At 38.3% G+C, this 15,193-nt stretch overlaps 1 protein-coding gene across 4 annotated transcripts; it reads right to left on the bottom strand.

Moving 5' to 3' along the window:
* Nucleotides 1–2,176: 2,176 nt before the first annotated feature.
* On the bottom strand, nucleotides 2,177–7,458 carry LOC141781736 (uncharacterized). Of its 4 annotated transcripts, XM_074657532.1 has the most exons (5): nucleotides 5,964–6,195; nucleotides 5,129–5,238; nucleotides 4,895–5,041; nucleotides 4,234–4,335; nucleotides 2,177–3,324 (listed from the first exon to the last, which is right to left on the bottom strand). In XM_074657532.1, exons 2-5 carry the CDS (start codon nucleotides 5,198–5,200, stop codon nucleotides 3,016–3,018), a joined length of 630 nt encoding a protein of 209 aa, XP_074513633.1. In that variant the 5' UTR covers nucleotides 5,201–5,238; nucleotides 5,964–6,195; the 3' UTR covers nucleotides 2,177–3,015. The 4 variants fall into 4 exon arrangements, with proteins under 4 accessions (XP_074513633.1, XP_074513635.1, XP_074513636.1 ...); XM_074657534.1 differs by lacking the exons at nucleotides 4,895–5,041; nucleotides 5,129–5,238 and adding an exon at nucleotides 7,132–7,458 and having other exon boundaries at nucleotides 5,964–5,999; XM_074657535.1 differs by lacking the exon at nucleotides 4,234–4,335.
* Nucleotides 7,459–15,193: the final 7,735 nt, after the last annotated feature.

The following is a 15,193-nucleotide window of genomic DNA, read 5'->3' as shown; positions in this document are numbered from 1 at the left end:
ATTTGACTCTAAATGGGACCATAATTTACTCAATGAACATCATGCTGTATTGAAGAAGACTTGAAACTAGTGATTGAGACCATAAACTCATGTTTACAATGTTTACTGAGGGAATAAATCGAGTGAGAAGTAGGGTCCATTTCTTATAGATTTCTATTGTCAGGGTTTCTGTTGCTGGACCCAAATGCAGATACAGGACAACAGGTAGGTGTAAAGGTATTTTATTATATGTGTTCTTGATATTGCAGGCTGGCGTTGGCGGTGGTTGGGGGAAAGGGGGGTTTTGGGGATGTGGGCTGGCAGGCGGGCAGGAAGAGAGCTGACTGGCGGGCTGGATGAGCTGAAGCGGAAGGAAGTTTTTTCTGGAGGGTGGAGAGCAGCAGTTAGTTGAGGCGAGCAGGCAGGCAGGCAGATAAACAGTAAACAAACTGGCAAGATCACTAGTAGGAGCTGGCAGCGTGGCACATTGACGAACGGCTGTTGGAGCAGAGTTTATGAAGTGAAGAGGAGCTTGCTTGATTGGTGGGCAGGTGTGCTGATTGCAGATTATGTCCAGGTGAGTCGTGAGAAGGAGAGAGAGGACAAGACGGAGGAGGTGAACAAGCAAACAGTCAGACAAAACCAAAACACACCAAGCACACATCACTCACACTTAAATAATAAAAACACACTCACATCAAGCAGGTAGGTGTCACATATACAATCAGACTTCTTTTTGCAACCAGAGGAGTCGCCCCCTGCTGGCTATTAGAAAGAATGCAGGTTTAAGGCACTTCAGCATTGGCTTCACTTTTCAGAACCGGAGGTTGCCGCCTGATAACGACGGCTCTTATAAGTTCTATTATTATTCTGTATTAGACTTCCCGTATAAAACCAAGTAAACAACATACACACCGTAAGTAAAAAAAAATAATAGATATGGAGATATGGAAACTGATAACTGAACATTTTCAGCCAGGAGAGATGAATATATTGAACGTGAAGAAGGAGAGGAGGGTGATGATGGTGATGATTAGTGCTCAAAAGTATAGACCTGAAACAGGTAGTTTTTAGTTCCTCTTGCAGGTTCTGGAGCTTCTTGACACTCTTGCACAATCATTTCTAAAATTGTATTAAATTACAAATCTTTAGAGAAATTGTCTTCATTATTTCCCAGTAACCTCAATGACTAGCTGCAGTTTATTCCTACATCTTTTCTTACTTTTCCTAGAGGAACTGTTCTGCTTTTTTGAAGCCCTGTTATGTCAGAGACTGCAACAGTCAGAACCTCCTCCAAGTGACAGTCCAAGCAAAGCGAAGATGACGTGACCCTGCTGACATTTCGGTGAAGTGCCAGATGGCGGACACGGTGCTGGTTGAGTATTTTAAGCCGGTGAGTGAACCGGCCAACCTCGCTTCTCTGTTTGTGTCGTGCGGGATCATTACCAACACCGTACACCCTAAAAAATGTGATCAATGGTTTACTTAAAAAAATTAAGGCAACAAAGTGACACGTAATATAATTGAGTAGATTTTACTACTACAAATTTGATTAAAAAGTATTGAATAAATTAAGTAAATCCAAATTAATTTCACAAGGAAAACTGATTTAGATTTACTGAATATTTGGGTAAAATTGATTTATATTAATTACTTATCTTGGTGAAATTGATTTACATTTACTGAATATCTGGGTGAAATTGATTTATATTAATTAATTATCTTAGTGAAATTGATTTATATTTATTAATTATTTGGTTGAAATTGATTTAAATCAATTAATTATCTTGGTGAAATTGATTTATATTTATTAATTATCTGGGCAAAATTGATTTATATTTACTGAATATCAGGGTCAAATTGATTTATATTTACTGAATATCAGGGTAAAATTGATTTATATTTACTAATTATTTGGGGGAAATTCATTTATATTTACTAATTATTTGGGTAAAAATGATTTGGATTCACTATATAAAATACATAATATCAACTAACATTTTAACACATTGTTGCTTGAATCCATTCAATAATATTGATTGTCACTTTGTTGCCACAAATTTTCTATGTCTAATCTACTCAATAATATTGATTGTCACTTTGTTGCCACAAATTTTCTATGTCTAATCTACTAAATATCATGCCTTTTTGGTGCCACAGTTTACTTCGGTTGGGCCAACAGATCACAATGCATAAGTACAGCAGGTAAACATTTATTTGAGCCATTTATAAATTATTAAGTTTCTCCAATGTTTTTCAAGTGCAAAGTGCAAACATACAACAATAAAGTAGAGAGGGGCTATAATAAAACAAAGAAAGAAACCATGCATGTGTACAACAGGGATACAATTAATATTTACCTGACAAATGTATACTTGAGACTACTTGACAGACTTGGAGTGATGAAAAGGCTAAATTTACCAAAACTGCACAATGACCTATAACCTCTGCCCATCACTTTATTACAGGCACAGATTCCTTTTTTTGGATGTGATTAAAGGTTTAGTCTTGATAGTTTATTGCATTTAAATTACGTTGTATGTTTTCAGACTGCAATTATTTTTTTAAATTTGAATATGAAATATTTTTTTATGATATGCACTAATTGAAATCCTCAGGGCCATTATGTTTTTCAAACAGCTAAAAGTAAGCGATAAAATATCACATATTAATTGACTTACAGTTTGGGATAAGGTCAAGTGCTTACATTTGCCTTACATCTTCACTACTGGCTAAAATAGGACTCTGGACAATCACATTATTCATTTGTTAAAATTCCCCAATTAAAACCTATTAAATTTGCATCCCTGGTGTACACAGTAGAATCACAAGGTACAAGAACAGCTACCTGTGGCATTATTAAGTCAAAAACATAATACCACTCCCCTCAAATGAGTATGATTGTTTCTTTCTAAATAACCACCTGCAACACTGAAACTTGTGCATTTTACAAAAATAACTAACCCTTGAAAGTAACAATGTGACAGTTTTCACAATTACTTAACAATTCCCTTCATTCTGCAAGGGTCCATTTTCTTAAGCTAGTAGCTTATTCTTGACGCTGTTCACTTTTGGGGACAAATTCAAACAATCCAGCTTGAGGAAGAGTTTCTGGAAGACTTCAAGCGTGTACCTGAGCTCCTTTGGATAGGCGAGGTTCACTGCATATGCCAACCCAACGAGCAAGGAGCAAGCCCTTGGAAAGTTACCCAGAGCAGTCAGAACTTTCATGCCCTCGATCACAATACCGATGTCGCCGGGAACCTCTGAAGTATTAGTCTTGATGTTGTAGATTTTCATCCTCTGTACAGCAAGGTCCTGTGACACACTGTCTTCATCAGCATCCTGAAATAGCACAAACATTGTATTTCAGAGTATGCAGCCGATAGAGAAGGTCCTAATTGAACATCTCCCAAATTGCTTCTAACCCTTTGGAGAAGAAAATCTGGGGCTGTCAAAGCTGTTGCACATCAGTGTTTTAGAAAAATCTGAAATAATGTATTTGCAAAAGCATATTTTTATGCCAGGTAAGTTAAAAAAGATCCAATCAGATCACCAACAAATCAAAACAATTCAGTGACACCAGAGATGATGGTCTGAACTGACTCACAGTTGTAAATATTTATAAATGAAATTTTTGAAATTAAATCAATCCAGTGCTCCATAAATTAATTTCTTCCTTGCACTTGTGTATTGATGAATATTATTATATTATTATTCTACATTCACTAACACAGGCTGGTCACCTGTCAACCAGTCCTCTATGGCAGTGTACGCTCACTCCTGAAACTTGAAGTAATCCACAGCAACTGGATCAACTCTGCTCCTTAATTTATTTTAGAAGTTGCCTCAGTCTCTCCGTAAAACTGTCTCTCAGCTGCTTTGTGAATAGCTCTTAGGAAGAAACTCTTAGCTAGGAACTTTTAGGGCCAAATTTTAAAGAGAAGAAGTCAACTACTGATAACTTGAATTATGTCAGTTGGTAAAATCAGAATGAAATGGTGAGCATTTAGTAACACCTATTTCTACAGTAGTACGTACAAATTCCGTAATGGAAAACAAAGACTTTACACACAGAGAGGACAATGATTACTTACAAGACTCAACAAACCTATAAAAACCTTGTCAAAAATTACTGAAGAAATAGAGTTAAGATCGTATTGTGTTATTTGACCTTCCCAAGACATACTGTACAAGGTGCGAAATGAGAGAGAGAGAGAGATCAGTTTCTTTATATTTTAACATTCAACTTACATCATACTCTTTTAAGAGTTGATCCGTCGATTCCCCAAGGTACACCATCAAACACTGAATGACAACATCTCTGGTCATGTTGATGCTTGGAAGGCTTGGGGCCTGGAATGACAAAAATAAACATAGTTCAAGTTCTATTCAAGTAAAAATCATCCACTGACCTCAAACTGGCCAGAAGATGCAATTTTTAACACTAAGTGGCTTATATTACTGTTTAACAAACTCCTATCAAGCATCCTTAATGTGCTGTCCAAGTGACCAGTCTACTGAAACACTTCCCGTTATTACTGAGGTTTCCAGGGAACCAGCGGGGACTCCAGGAGGTCATTGGTCCCATCAAAGAAAGAGTGCATAGCACATAAACTCCCATAAAACTACAACATTTACACCTTTCTTTTTGTATGGATTAAACAAACAACACATTACATTTTAATCAGTGAGCTCTCAATGTGCTGGTAGGCAAATTTTGTTAACTTTGGACCGTCTCCCCTTGTTTCCAGTTTTTTATGATAAGCTATGCTGCTGGTTGTAGCTTCATATTTATAGTACAGACATGTGAGTGATATCAATCTGATATCATCTACCAAATTATCTTCCAGCGGTTTGATCACAAAATTCCTAAAAAATAATATTAACAAACATAATACTCATTGAAGGATACCTTGAGTAGGATAGCCTGCAGCCTCAACCCCATGGTTCCGCCCTTGGAGTAGAAGAGGTTCAGAAGCCTGGGAGTGTATTCATCCAGCTTGGACATGCACTTTGATTCAAGGTGCACAGTTGTGATTCTGTGAAACTCATCCTGGATCTGAAAGACCAGTAATAAAACCAGCTTTAAAGCCTCAAATATTACTATTATACAATTTTATGACATCCGTGTTTGCTGATTGTTTACCTTCTGGGTTAAATCATCTGACTGTACACTGCGGGATTCCTGATGGAAGTACCAACTTCTCAATTCGGTCATCAATCATCACTCGGAGCTTTGCCTACATCTCTGCCAGCCTGACAAGAATGTGAATAGACAAAAGTTCAATAGCATCACAAGCAGAAGTTTAAAGATGAGACAAGACATACAGTGAGTAACGTAATTAAGAGGCTGGAGTGTGCCACCAGAATAGAAAAAAAAATAGAACTAATTAATTTATTAATTAGATTGTTAATGTAATTAAAGTATATTTAAATTTGCCAATTACAAATATTTCCTTACTCTGTATTTAATCAATAACATAATTGTAATATTAGTATTTGTTGTTTAGTATGTGTTGATACTGTATATATTACATTAAAATTTAGTTTATAGGGTTTTTGTCTGAAATCTAAAAAAAATTCAGAATAAATTATTATTACTATTATTTACAATATTACAAGAAGAACATGTGATTAATTTGAGTAATATAAATTGTAACTAGGGTGTGGAAAAGTATGCACAAACCATGTGTTAACATAGCTTAATTATATGTCTATGAGAAATGAGTGATCAGTATTTTACATTTTCTGCTGCTTTAATTCAAATTCAGGGTGGAACTACAGGGATTTTTGAACATCACTGATAATCAAAACTGAAGCAAATCTGCTTTCTAACCTGCAAAAGTTGATACAAAAAAAGCTAGTATTAACCAAATTTTGTATTGCAAAACAAACGGTGTACAAAACATTTCACAACATGTACTGTATGTGAAACATTGTATCACATCAGATTGTGTATTGAATATAAGTGTGATACATACCTGTTGATAGATTTCAGTCAAAGACTCTTGATGCACCTGGAAAGACATTCATATTAGCTTTAATTCATATAGCTGGTATGTCAATATACAGTCAAAAGATCACTTTCACCGTCTGTGGCATATTCTACAGATGTCTAGACATTGAAACTGTAGTAATGTTGCTGGTATGATGTCAATAAAATGTCAAACGGTCATTTTGACTGTCTATCTTTGCTGTGAACAGCAGCACAAGGAAAACAATAGACGAGACCAGTAATCTGTAGAAGAGACCAGCTCTGCAGCCACGCTGCGCTGCTCAAGCGGTAACTAGTTTACTGACCTCAAATCCGCATTCACTAACGAGGCTTGGTGTAATCTGTCCGCATGAGCTGCAAACACTGTTTGAAAGTAACGCTACTCCAACAGAGTCAAAGTAAAGCGGGTCGGTTCTACCATCTGAATCCCGCTGTGGCTTCATAGCACTGTGAACAGAGACATTAAACTGCGAGGCTCTGTGAATTAGTGATTAACAGCAACCAGAACATTCACTAAACACAATCACGAACTTTAGAGAGAGAGAGAAAGAGGAAATAACGCACTTTCAAAATGTAATGACAAACCCTGATTAAACTACTGATTTATAGGCTACAAAAGCTGACAAGTTGGTAACTGCTTTTAACAGCTTACTTGAGAAAACGAAATGTAGTAACATCAAATATCTCTTATAATTAATCACCTCTGAGAGCAGGAAAGTTTGTTTAAGTTTAATTGTGCATGTTAATGCACAATTAAACAGGTGTGGGGTCTGGCTACTTGCTGGCGTTAGCTAGCTCGTTAGTGTGGGGGAAGGGTGGAAGCTCCTATGAACATTAGTAAAAGTAGATTAGCTGGTATATTAAAAGGCATTATATGTGGTATAACGTTACACCTGGGAAAGTCACATGAAATTGTGACACTGAGTCAATCTCTTTTTCAGTCCTTTATGCCTTTAGTTGAATCAAAGATAACACAGACTGACTATGAATACAGGCCTAGCTAAAGTTAACATTAGATAGTTGATTTTTGACTTACAGTGCAGTAAAGTTGGAATTTTTGGTTACTTGCAGTAATGTAAAACAATGTTAAACTGCTACAGCAACTTGGCTATAAATTGTTAGTTAATAACTAAACACAATTAAACAGGTCTTACCTTTGTGAAAATGGTAAAATAGTGGTCCCTCAATGTGTGGCAGACAATGCTGGAAGTCCATGTGGCGCCAAAATGCCGTGGGCGGAAGTGAAGTGATTGAAACCAAAGACATCCCAATGAGTAAAATTTATCAATTTTCTGCATCGTTAATACTGATAAATATAACTGATAAAATATAATTAAGTTCTACTCAGTGATTCAAAGCTGATTTTATTCAAACAAAACTAAGTAAAATGCAATTAATAAATCATTATAATTTGTTCAATTCAGCTCAATGTGATTCCAAACTGCATAAAGTCTTTTTTATTATGTAAAAGTTACTATTATTTATTAATTAAATATTAATTAACCCCAATCCCAGTTTTTACAGTGTAGTCTGCACTCGTCCTCTTACCATCACATGTTTACACACACACACACACACACACACACACACACACACACACACACACACACACACACACACATAAACACACACGCACACACTCAAAAGAGTCCCACTGAGCTGCCTGATGGGCACTGACTAATACAGTTTGATTGTCAGGTGATATTTGGGAGGGCGAGCCAGGGGACAGAGGAGCTGCAGGCAATATCAGCACTAGAGAGGCAGTGAATCACAAAAACACACACACACACAGACACACTGAGACACACTGTGGCATGTACACACAGATGCAGGATCATGGGGAGGAATATATTTTTTGACTTCACTCAGGTTTCTTTATTCTAAATGTAAATCCACGTGTTGTTCAAGCTAAAAACAAACCGAGATTTTAGATCCAAGTGTTGTTTGTGCTTTAATGTGGAATATTTACATACTTTAATGAAACACGTAGGATATACACATGAATACTAAAGACAACCACAAATGCTGCTGCAGAAGAAATGGGTGGAAATATTTTTGTTTTCGTTCAGCATGAGTTGTCTGGTGAATACACACCAAAAATGAGTTGCTGGTCAAAGAATGAACAAAGGATGACCGCGCTAAGCAAGTTACAGCCTTGTGTACAGTATATCTATACAGATGTGGAAGTAGTACTCATATCCTTTAAGTATAAGTTATAATAGTGCTCTGCATTCGAGTTTTCACTTAAGTAAAAGTACAAACACATTAACAGCAAAATGTTCTTAGATTAAAATCTAATTTTAATAACATTAATATTTCAACATGTAAAATATTCAGTAACATCTCCAGGACAGAGTTCTTGGCAAACACACTAAATAAATAAAACCACAGTGATGGTGAGCAGTTAACTTCCTCCTAAAAAGTTCATCTATAAACATGTATCTGACTGTCTGTCTGGATATAATACACACAAACACAGATTCCTGTGGATCATTACAACGTTTTTATGGACGTATTGGTACTTTTGTTTTTGGATCCATTATTACATGTTGTTTAGTGCAGTATTCGATATTCATTTCATAGAAGTTTTCCTTTAGAGTAATGTGTTTTTTTTTCATTTCTGTAGTTTGACTGAAAGGATAGGATTAGTAATATTCTCTATTCTTACTATCATTCACCAGCAAATGTCATGAAAAGACCCAAACCAACAATGGAAGTATATTACAAACTAGTATTGTATGTGTAAAAGGAGAAGAGAAAAAACAACTGACCCAACTGAAGACTTAAGCAGTGCTAAACGACATGGACGGCGATGCGTTCACTTACTGTAGTATGTACTAAATTACAGCTGAACGGTGATTGTGGATGTTTACGTGAACTCAAGTTAATTTACAAGTTGGAAACAAAGCTGATAAATGAACATTAACTAAAACACTGGACCTAAATGAATGACTTGAGACTCAGGGAAAAGAATCGGTTATTGTTGGGAAACAGGGTTCGGTGAGAAGGGAAGAAGCCTTTTCACTACAGAAAATAGTGAAAGTGACTTTTTTGAAAAAGACGGTAAAGGGTGAGGGTGGAAGAAGAGATGAAGCACTTTCTGCTTTACAGACGGAAGAAATGAAGGTAAAGAAGCAGAGGAGCGTGACAGCAAGAAAAGAAAGACGATTCAGTGGAGGTTCTGCAAGTCTGCCAGGAACTAATTCTGCTTAATCTGCCTCACCTACTGCTGAGGGAAACAAACTGCCTAAAGGGCTTAGAAAGCAAAGACAGTGTGTGTGGAGGAGAGTGGAAACAGCTGAGGAGCGAGATCAAAGAGGAGGCAGAAAGGTGCAGACTTAGAGGGATATAAAAGGGGAAAGATGGAGACAGAGAGGGCAGATGGGCAGACGGAGGTCGGGAGAGGTGACAGAGAGAGAGAGAGAGGGAGGGAGGATGAGGACGAGGAAGGGGGTGGAGGGAGGGAGGAAGATGGAGGGAGGAAGATGAAGAGAAAGGTAAAGGAAGAGCTGTTGAGAGGAAGGTTTAAAGTTTTACTGTTCAGTTTTCATGACAAGCATGAAAGTCTTAAAGTCTCACAGCTTTCTCTCCTTCTTCTGTCACCTTTTTTTCTCACTCTGTCTGAGACAGAATGGACCAGAAATTATGAATACAAAAAAATGTTTTTAGGATAAGATATACTTTATTGTCCCCAAGTAAACATTTTGCTTTGGCAATTATGCTACACAACCTGCCAACAGTTTTAAGTGTTTGCAGTTCGGCAATAAAATAAAATTAAAATGTATTCTTTGATTTGCACCACAAGTTTCAAGCCGTCAAAACAAAACCCAAATCACTGATGGTCCAATTAAGAGCACCTCCCTTTCCACAAAAAAATCTGCCAATCAGGCACCGAGTATGTAAACATGCTTTAGATATCTGAAAAGATGCAACAACCCAGCAAACAAACCATAGCATCCATGCTTATGACTCTGCTGCTAAATAGTAAAAGATGCAAATTCAGCAGGCGGAGACCAAGCAGTCAGTATTTTTTCCAAACTATGTTCAACCTGTCTTTCTGTTAATACAACTTAGGCTATTGTTTCAAGGTTTTGTTGTCATTTTACAATAGCTATTGAAGAGTTCGAACTGCATAAAACCACAAAATTCACTAAGATGAGGTCCACGGGAGATGATATATATTTGAAAAAGAAGTGATGAAGGCTGAAGTGACAGCTCATGCTAAACTCTCCTCTGCCATTTCTCCCGTTCGTTGCACTCAGAGGAAGCAGGCAGCTCGACAAGGACCTGAGTGTCCACAGGCTGAACAGGGTTGTTGTTGCCATGAGCGAGAGGCTTCCACATGTGGCCGGCTGACTCATACCTGCTGGCTGCATGAGTCAGGGGAGAAGAGGGGAGGACAAGGGGAGGAGAGGGGGAGGGAGAAGATACAGAGAGGTGAGCTTGTGCTCAGAACCACAGAGCTCATTCTACACAGAGCAAGGCCATTATATTCAATGGAGTGCAGCTGTGTAAGGTTTAACAGCATGCACCAGGTTTTATGGCCATAATTCAACTAAATGAAGCTTTTTACTCAAATACCCTGATTTATAAAATTGATAGTTTCGGTCCTTGAATATGATTGGCTGAGCCACATTCAAACCTGTTGAAAAATACTACAAACATACAACTGTAACCACGTTACAATAGTGTTACTGCACCAAACTAATTGTTACAAAATGTCAGATTTAGTTGTGAATTGTGATTTAATGGGTGGGCTATAAGTGTGGATAAGAGAGAGAAAGAATAGAGGAGCAATATAAAAAAGAAAGTAAAGACACAATGAATCAGGGACTAATTAAAGAGCTGGAAAAGTCAAGAAATGAAACAGGTGTTGTGTTGAAGTCTGTTCCACTGTTGAATAGGCCCTTTTCACAGCTACCATTTTGACGTGTCATTGGAGGGTAAACACAGGTGGAATTAATGACATTAATTATGGCCCTGTTCCATTTAGGTGGTCCAGGGCCCTGGTAGTGTGCATGCTGGCTGCACTGGAATGGCTGTAACACTAAACAGAACTGGCCTTTAATTAATTTGATCAGTTACACCTGTGTTTACTCCGCTATGTGCCCCACTCTGTGGTTAGGTTAGGGATGAGGGTTCGTTCAGGTTTAATAGGGATAAACACATATCGACGGGGAAACAGTATTCGACACAACGCCGGGACCGTTAAACAGACTGTGGTTCGTTTGATGTTTTTAGACCTGATCATCCGCCTGGATGTCAACCTGTCATTCAAACCCACCGTGTCCTATCACTACATTGGAGAACCGGCCTTTTTATCTTCATCCAAAGCGAACAAACTACACCAACAATCTATGGTAAGTTAAAGATGTAACTTTAGCTAGCTTGCATGTTTTTATTTGCAGCCTATTATTCTCTTCTTTCTCTAATTATGTTGTCAATGGCCAGCAGCCACTGTAACAAAAACTATATTGCTGGCAAGTGACAACAGTTAGGGAAAGTAAGTGTTTATCAGATGCTGGAGCAGTAGGCCTCATAGTAGGAGAAGCACAGGGTGTACTAATAACACTAACGATGGCTCTGTCCTAGTCAAGTGTTCTTGTGACAGTGAGCCAACATGCACAATATCAGGAACCTGATTAATTTAATTATTTACACCGGTGTGTTTCTTACTGTGTCTTCTGTGAAAAAGGCCAACATGTCCTTGCTTCTGGCACGGCGCAATTAAATCACACCTGTCCAGCAGTGCATTGATTTGTACTACTTTTTTATAGTGATGGGGTCATTTCAGTCCACTAGATTGGAGGGAAACATTATGGAATTAAATCAGAGTCCAGTTCTTTAGCAGCGTTTCAAGCTGGGATCTCCTGTGGTGTAATCCAACTCATACACGGACAAACCTCAAAGGCATTGGGGGATAAAATGTGTCTTAGATTTGCTGTCTCTTCACTCCAACACTGAGCTGTTCTTCAGTCAATGTGGATAAAAGAGAAGATGATATCTGGGTGCAGGTTTCCTTCCTTCCTGTTTCTCTTCAACCATTTTTATTTTTCAGTAAATGCTGATAGCTAGTGGGGGATAGTCGGGAGATTTATCGTCAGTGCAGTGTCTGTGAATTCACACTGAGCAGCACAGCAAACACAAATCACAGATGAACACTCCTGCAGAGCAAAACAACCAGGAGAAAAAAGGTTTCCATCCGCAAATTCTGACTAAACTGACCAGAAAATTGGCAAAAGAAAATGCACCAAGTCTGTTTCCATTATACTCGCATGTTTTGCTTTTATCAACACAACAACTGTTACACCTCAGCCAAGGGTAAAAACCTTTTTGCAATATTTTGATTTTTTTTTTTTTAGGTTATATTATCCAGAGGGTGCGTATCTGTACCTCTACCTTTTGAATGTATTGATCATATTCAGTGCATAGCCTTGTCAAGGACAGAGTATCTGTAACTCTGCAGGCAGGAATGACAGACACAACATCACCTTTACAGCTCTTTATTATATCAACGGTTTTTCTGTCAGGCACTGTTCCCTACATGTTTTGCATCATAGGTCTTTTATTAATGATCTCACAGAAATTGGTAGCTTCAACCAGCTCAACCAAACTCGTTAATTTCCCTCGGAGTGACAGCTGAAAGCCGTTGCTGTTTCGGAGCCGTGGCACCGGCTGACACGACCGAACAAAGTCCTGCACATTTTAATGGGAAACTCAAGAAAATATGGGTTTAAATCAATGAGATATTACTTAGAAGAGAAAAAAAGGTTTAATAATATTGAGTTACATATTTTGGAACCAAGGGGGGCTCAAGTTGGATTTGTAAGCCTTCCCATTGAATCATTGTTAAAATCTTCAAAGCTCAATTGTGTAATTGAATTGTGTATCAAAAAGCAAAAGAAGCCAACAGATGGAGTTTGAACTAATCCATTATGTAATCGTAGTCATCCCGAGGGATTCGCTAAACTGATTACTAGCTTCCTCTCGTGTAGCGGATTAGTTACCATTTGTTGGGAAACTATTGTTATCGTGTTCTGTTTTACTCTCCGGTGCTGGTGCTGCTGGGACAGAGGTCAGAGGTCAGGGTTTAGACAGGTTCAGAGGGGATTTGTCTACAACTGTTGGATGCATTTGTGTACCAACATTCACGGTCCACAGGGAATAAATGAAACCTAATGACATTAATGACATGGGGTTTGGATCAGACTTAACTATAGACTATGCCTGTGATTGGTCCCTGTATCTAGAGCCATGTGAAAAGAAAAGTGATTACTTCCCAAATAATTGGATCCAACTCCCAGCTGTGTGTTAACTCTGCCCTTGTGTATATTACTGAACTGAATCTGTATGCGTCACGCGCTCTGAAGAAGGATAGCGTATCTCTATTGTGAGGTGAGCCAATTAAACAAGTTAAATGTATTTTCTCCTCCCTGATTTTGAAGTCTGGGATGTGCTACCCTATCACATTATTATTCTAATGACATTAACTTTTCATATTGCTCCACCAACTGGCCCAGGGGTGGAATGTAACTAAGTACATTGGCTCAAGTACTGTACTTAAATGGGAAAGTTGGCCACCTTTTATGTGGATATCCAAACAAATTCCCCAGTGCTATTAACCGATTAAGCTGATCTCTGCTGCAGAGCTGTTCCAGGATGCATTGCACATGCGCTACGAGTTCGCTAATTCTTACACAAACAGAAAAATATAATGGAACACCTTCTGAATTCATGTTTCTCTCTTAAACCAAACTAAGAATAGCTTAATTGCCTTGTTAACACATCGTAAAACACACTTCATTAAAACTGGACAAAAACAAAATAAAACTCACCAGACCAATCTCGGTTAGTCTTTCCACTGTTAAAACAATCAGCAACTCTGGTTTGGTCAAAATAAATCCTTAATTCACTGAGTAAGATGTGAAAATACGCCGACTCTGCATCCTTATGAGGGTGCTATCAGTCACGACTCAAGCAAACACGCATAGAAATGGATAGATAGATAGATATTCTAGTCGAGCATTCAACAAATCAGTGTGTTGTGAGAACTATTTCATGAAAAGTAATTCGAGAAGAAAATGAGTGAGTACTCATCTATAATGTGCGGTAACACACTGTTGTTTTAGGCTCAGACAATGGGACTCGAATCAGAGAGAAGGTCTCTGAATGAACCCATATGAATTGTAATCGATACAGCTGTCTACAGGGGCTATAACAACTTGCACTTCACTTATGCAGTAACTGAAAAGTGCCTTGTTAGGCTTCGAGTCTATTCTTTTCAGTGATTGTGTATTGTTATCTGAGCGCTACCAGAACAGCATCACTGTGACTGAACACATCCCGTAGATACTGAAGGACGGACCCCCTGCTGCTGCTTTTGCTTTGTATCTGTTGTTGACACAGTGTGCAGTATTCAATACAGATACTGGGGTCAAAAAACTAACGCAGGTTCGCCAGAGAAGAGCATGGCTGTAGCCCCACAACAACAAGACAACATGGACAGCGTGGCGAGGGGTTGGTGTTGATTGACTGATGGGGAACAGGTGTGTTATCAGGTGACAGGCAGAAGCAGGTGGTTAGAAAGAGAAAACTCAGCTCAGGATGCTCAGTGTGTGTGAACGCCAGCAAAGACTCCATAAAGTCCAAAATATGGTATATTCTAAGTCAGCAAATAGTGGGAATGTAACCGGAAGTATACATTTGTAGTTTTATGCTACCATAATTTAACCAGGAAATACAATCATAATGGTTTCAACATTTGTTTGCCTTGCTAGCAGCATAGATCTATGGGTGGCAATGTTGGTGAGTTGGTCGGTCCACCTCTTTGGTCCAGACTGAAATAGCTCAACAACTATTGGATGTAAATCCAGCAAAGATATTCATGGTCCCCAGAGGACTAATCATGACTTTGGTGATCCCCTGACTTTTCCTCTATAGCGCCACCATGAGGTGAATTTTTGTGGTATTTTTCTCAACAACTATTGGATGGATTGTGATGATGTAATAGTTATTATACCACGCAAGTTTCTATAACGGCCGCTCCATATACCACGTCAGTTCTGACAGAATGCAAAAACGTCCACATTCAACATATCCGTGGTTTGCAGAAACATACATTGCCAACATTTTTTCCTGGTGACTGGGCTGTAAGCACATCCTCACAGAGCTGCTAGCATGGCTGTAGACTGTTAGTCTTGTTTAGTAATAAGGCCT

Source organism: Sebastes fasciatus, chromosome 14 (genome assembly GCF_043250625.1).
Source record: "Sebastes fasciatus isolate fSebFas1 chromosome 14, fSebFas1.pri, whole genome shotgun sequence".
Classification (NCBI taxonomy): Eukaryota; Metazoa; Chordata; class Actinopteri; order Perciformes; family Sebastidae; genus Sebastes; species Sebastes fasciatus.
This window is presented reverse-complemented; position numbering and strand designations above follow the sequence as displayed.

What these genes read in the sequence shown, in the direction of transcription:
- LOC141781736 (XM_074657532.1), bottom strand. Translation starts at nt 5,200, where the DNA reads ATGACCGAATTGAGAAGTTGGTACTTCCATCAGGAATCCCGCAGTGTA. An exon ending in CAGATGATTTAACCCAGAAG is followed by an intron (nt 5,042 to 5,128) that starts GTAAACAATCAG and finishes CTGGTCTTTCAG; the next exon opens with ATCCAGGATGAGTTTCACAG. An exon ending in TGCAGGCTATCCTACTCAAG is followed by an intron (nt 4,336 to 4,894) that starts GTATCCTTCAAT and finishes TTGTCATTCCAG; the next exon opens with GCCCCAAGCCTTCCAAGCAT.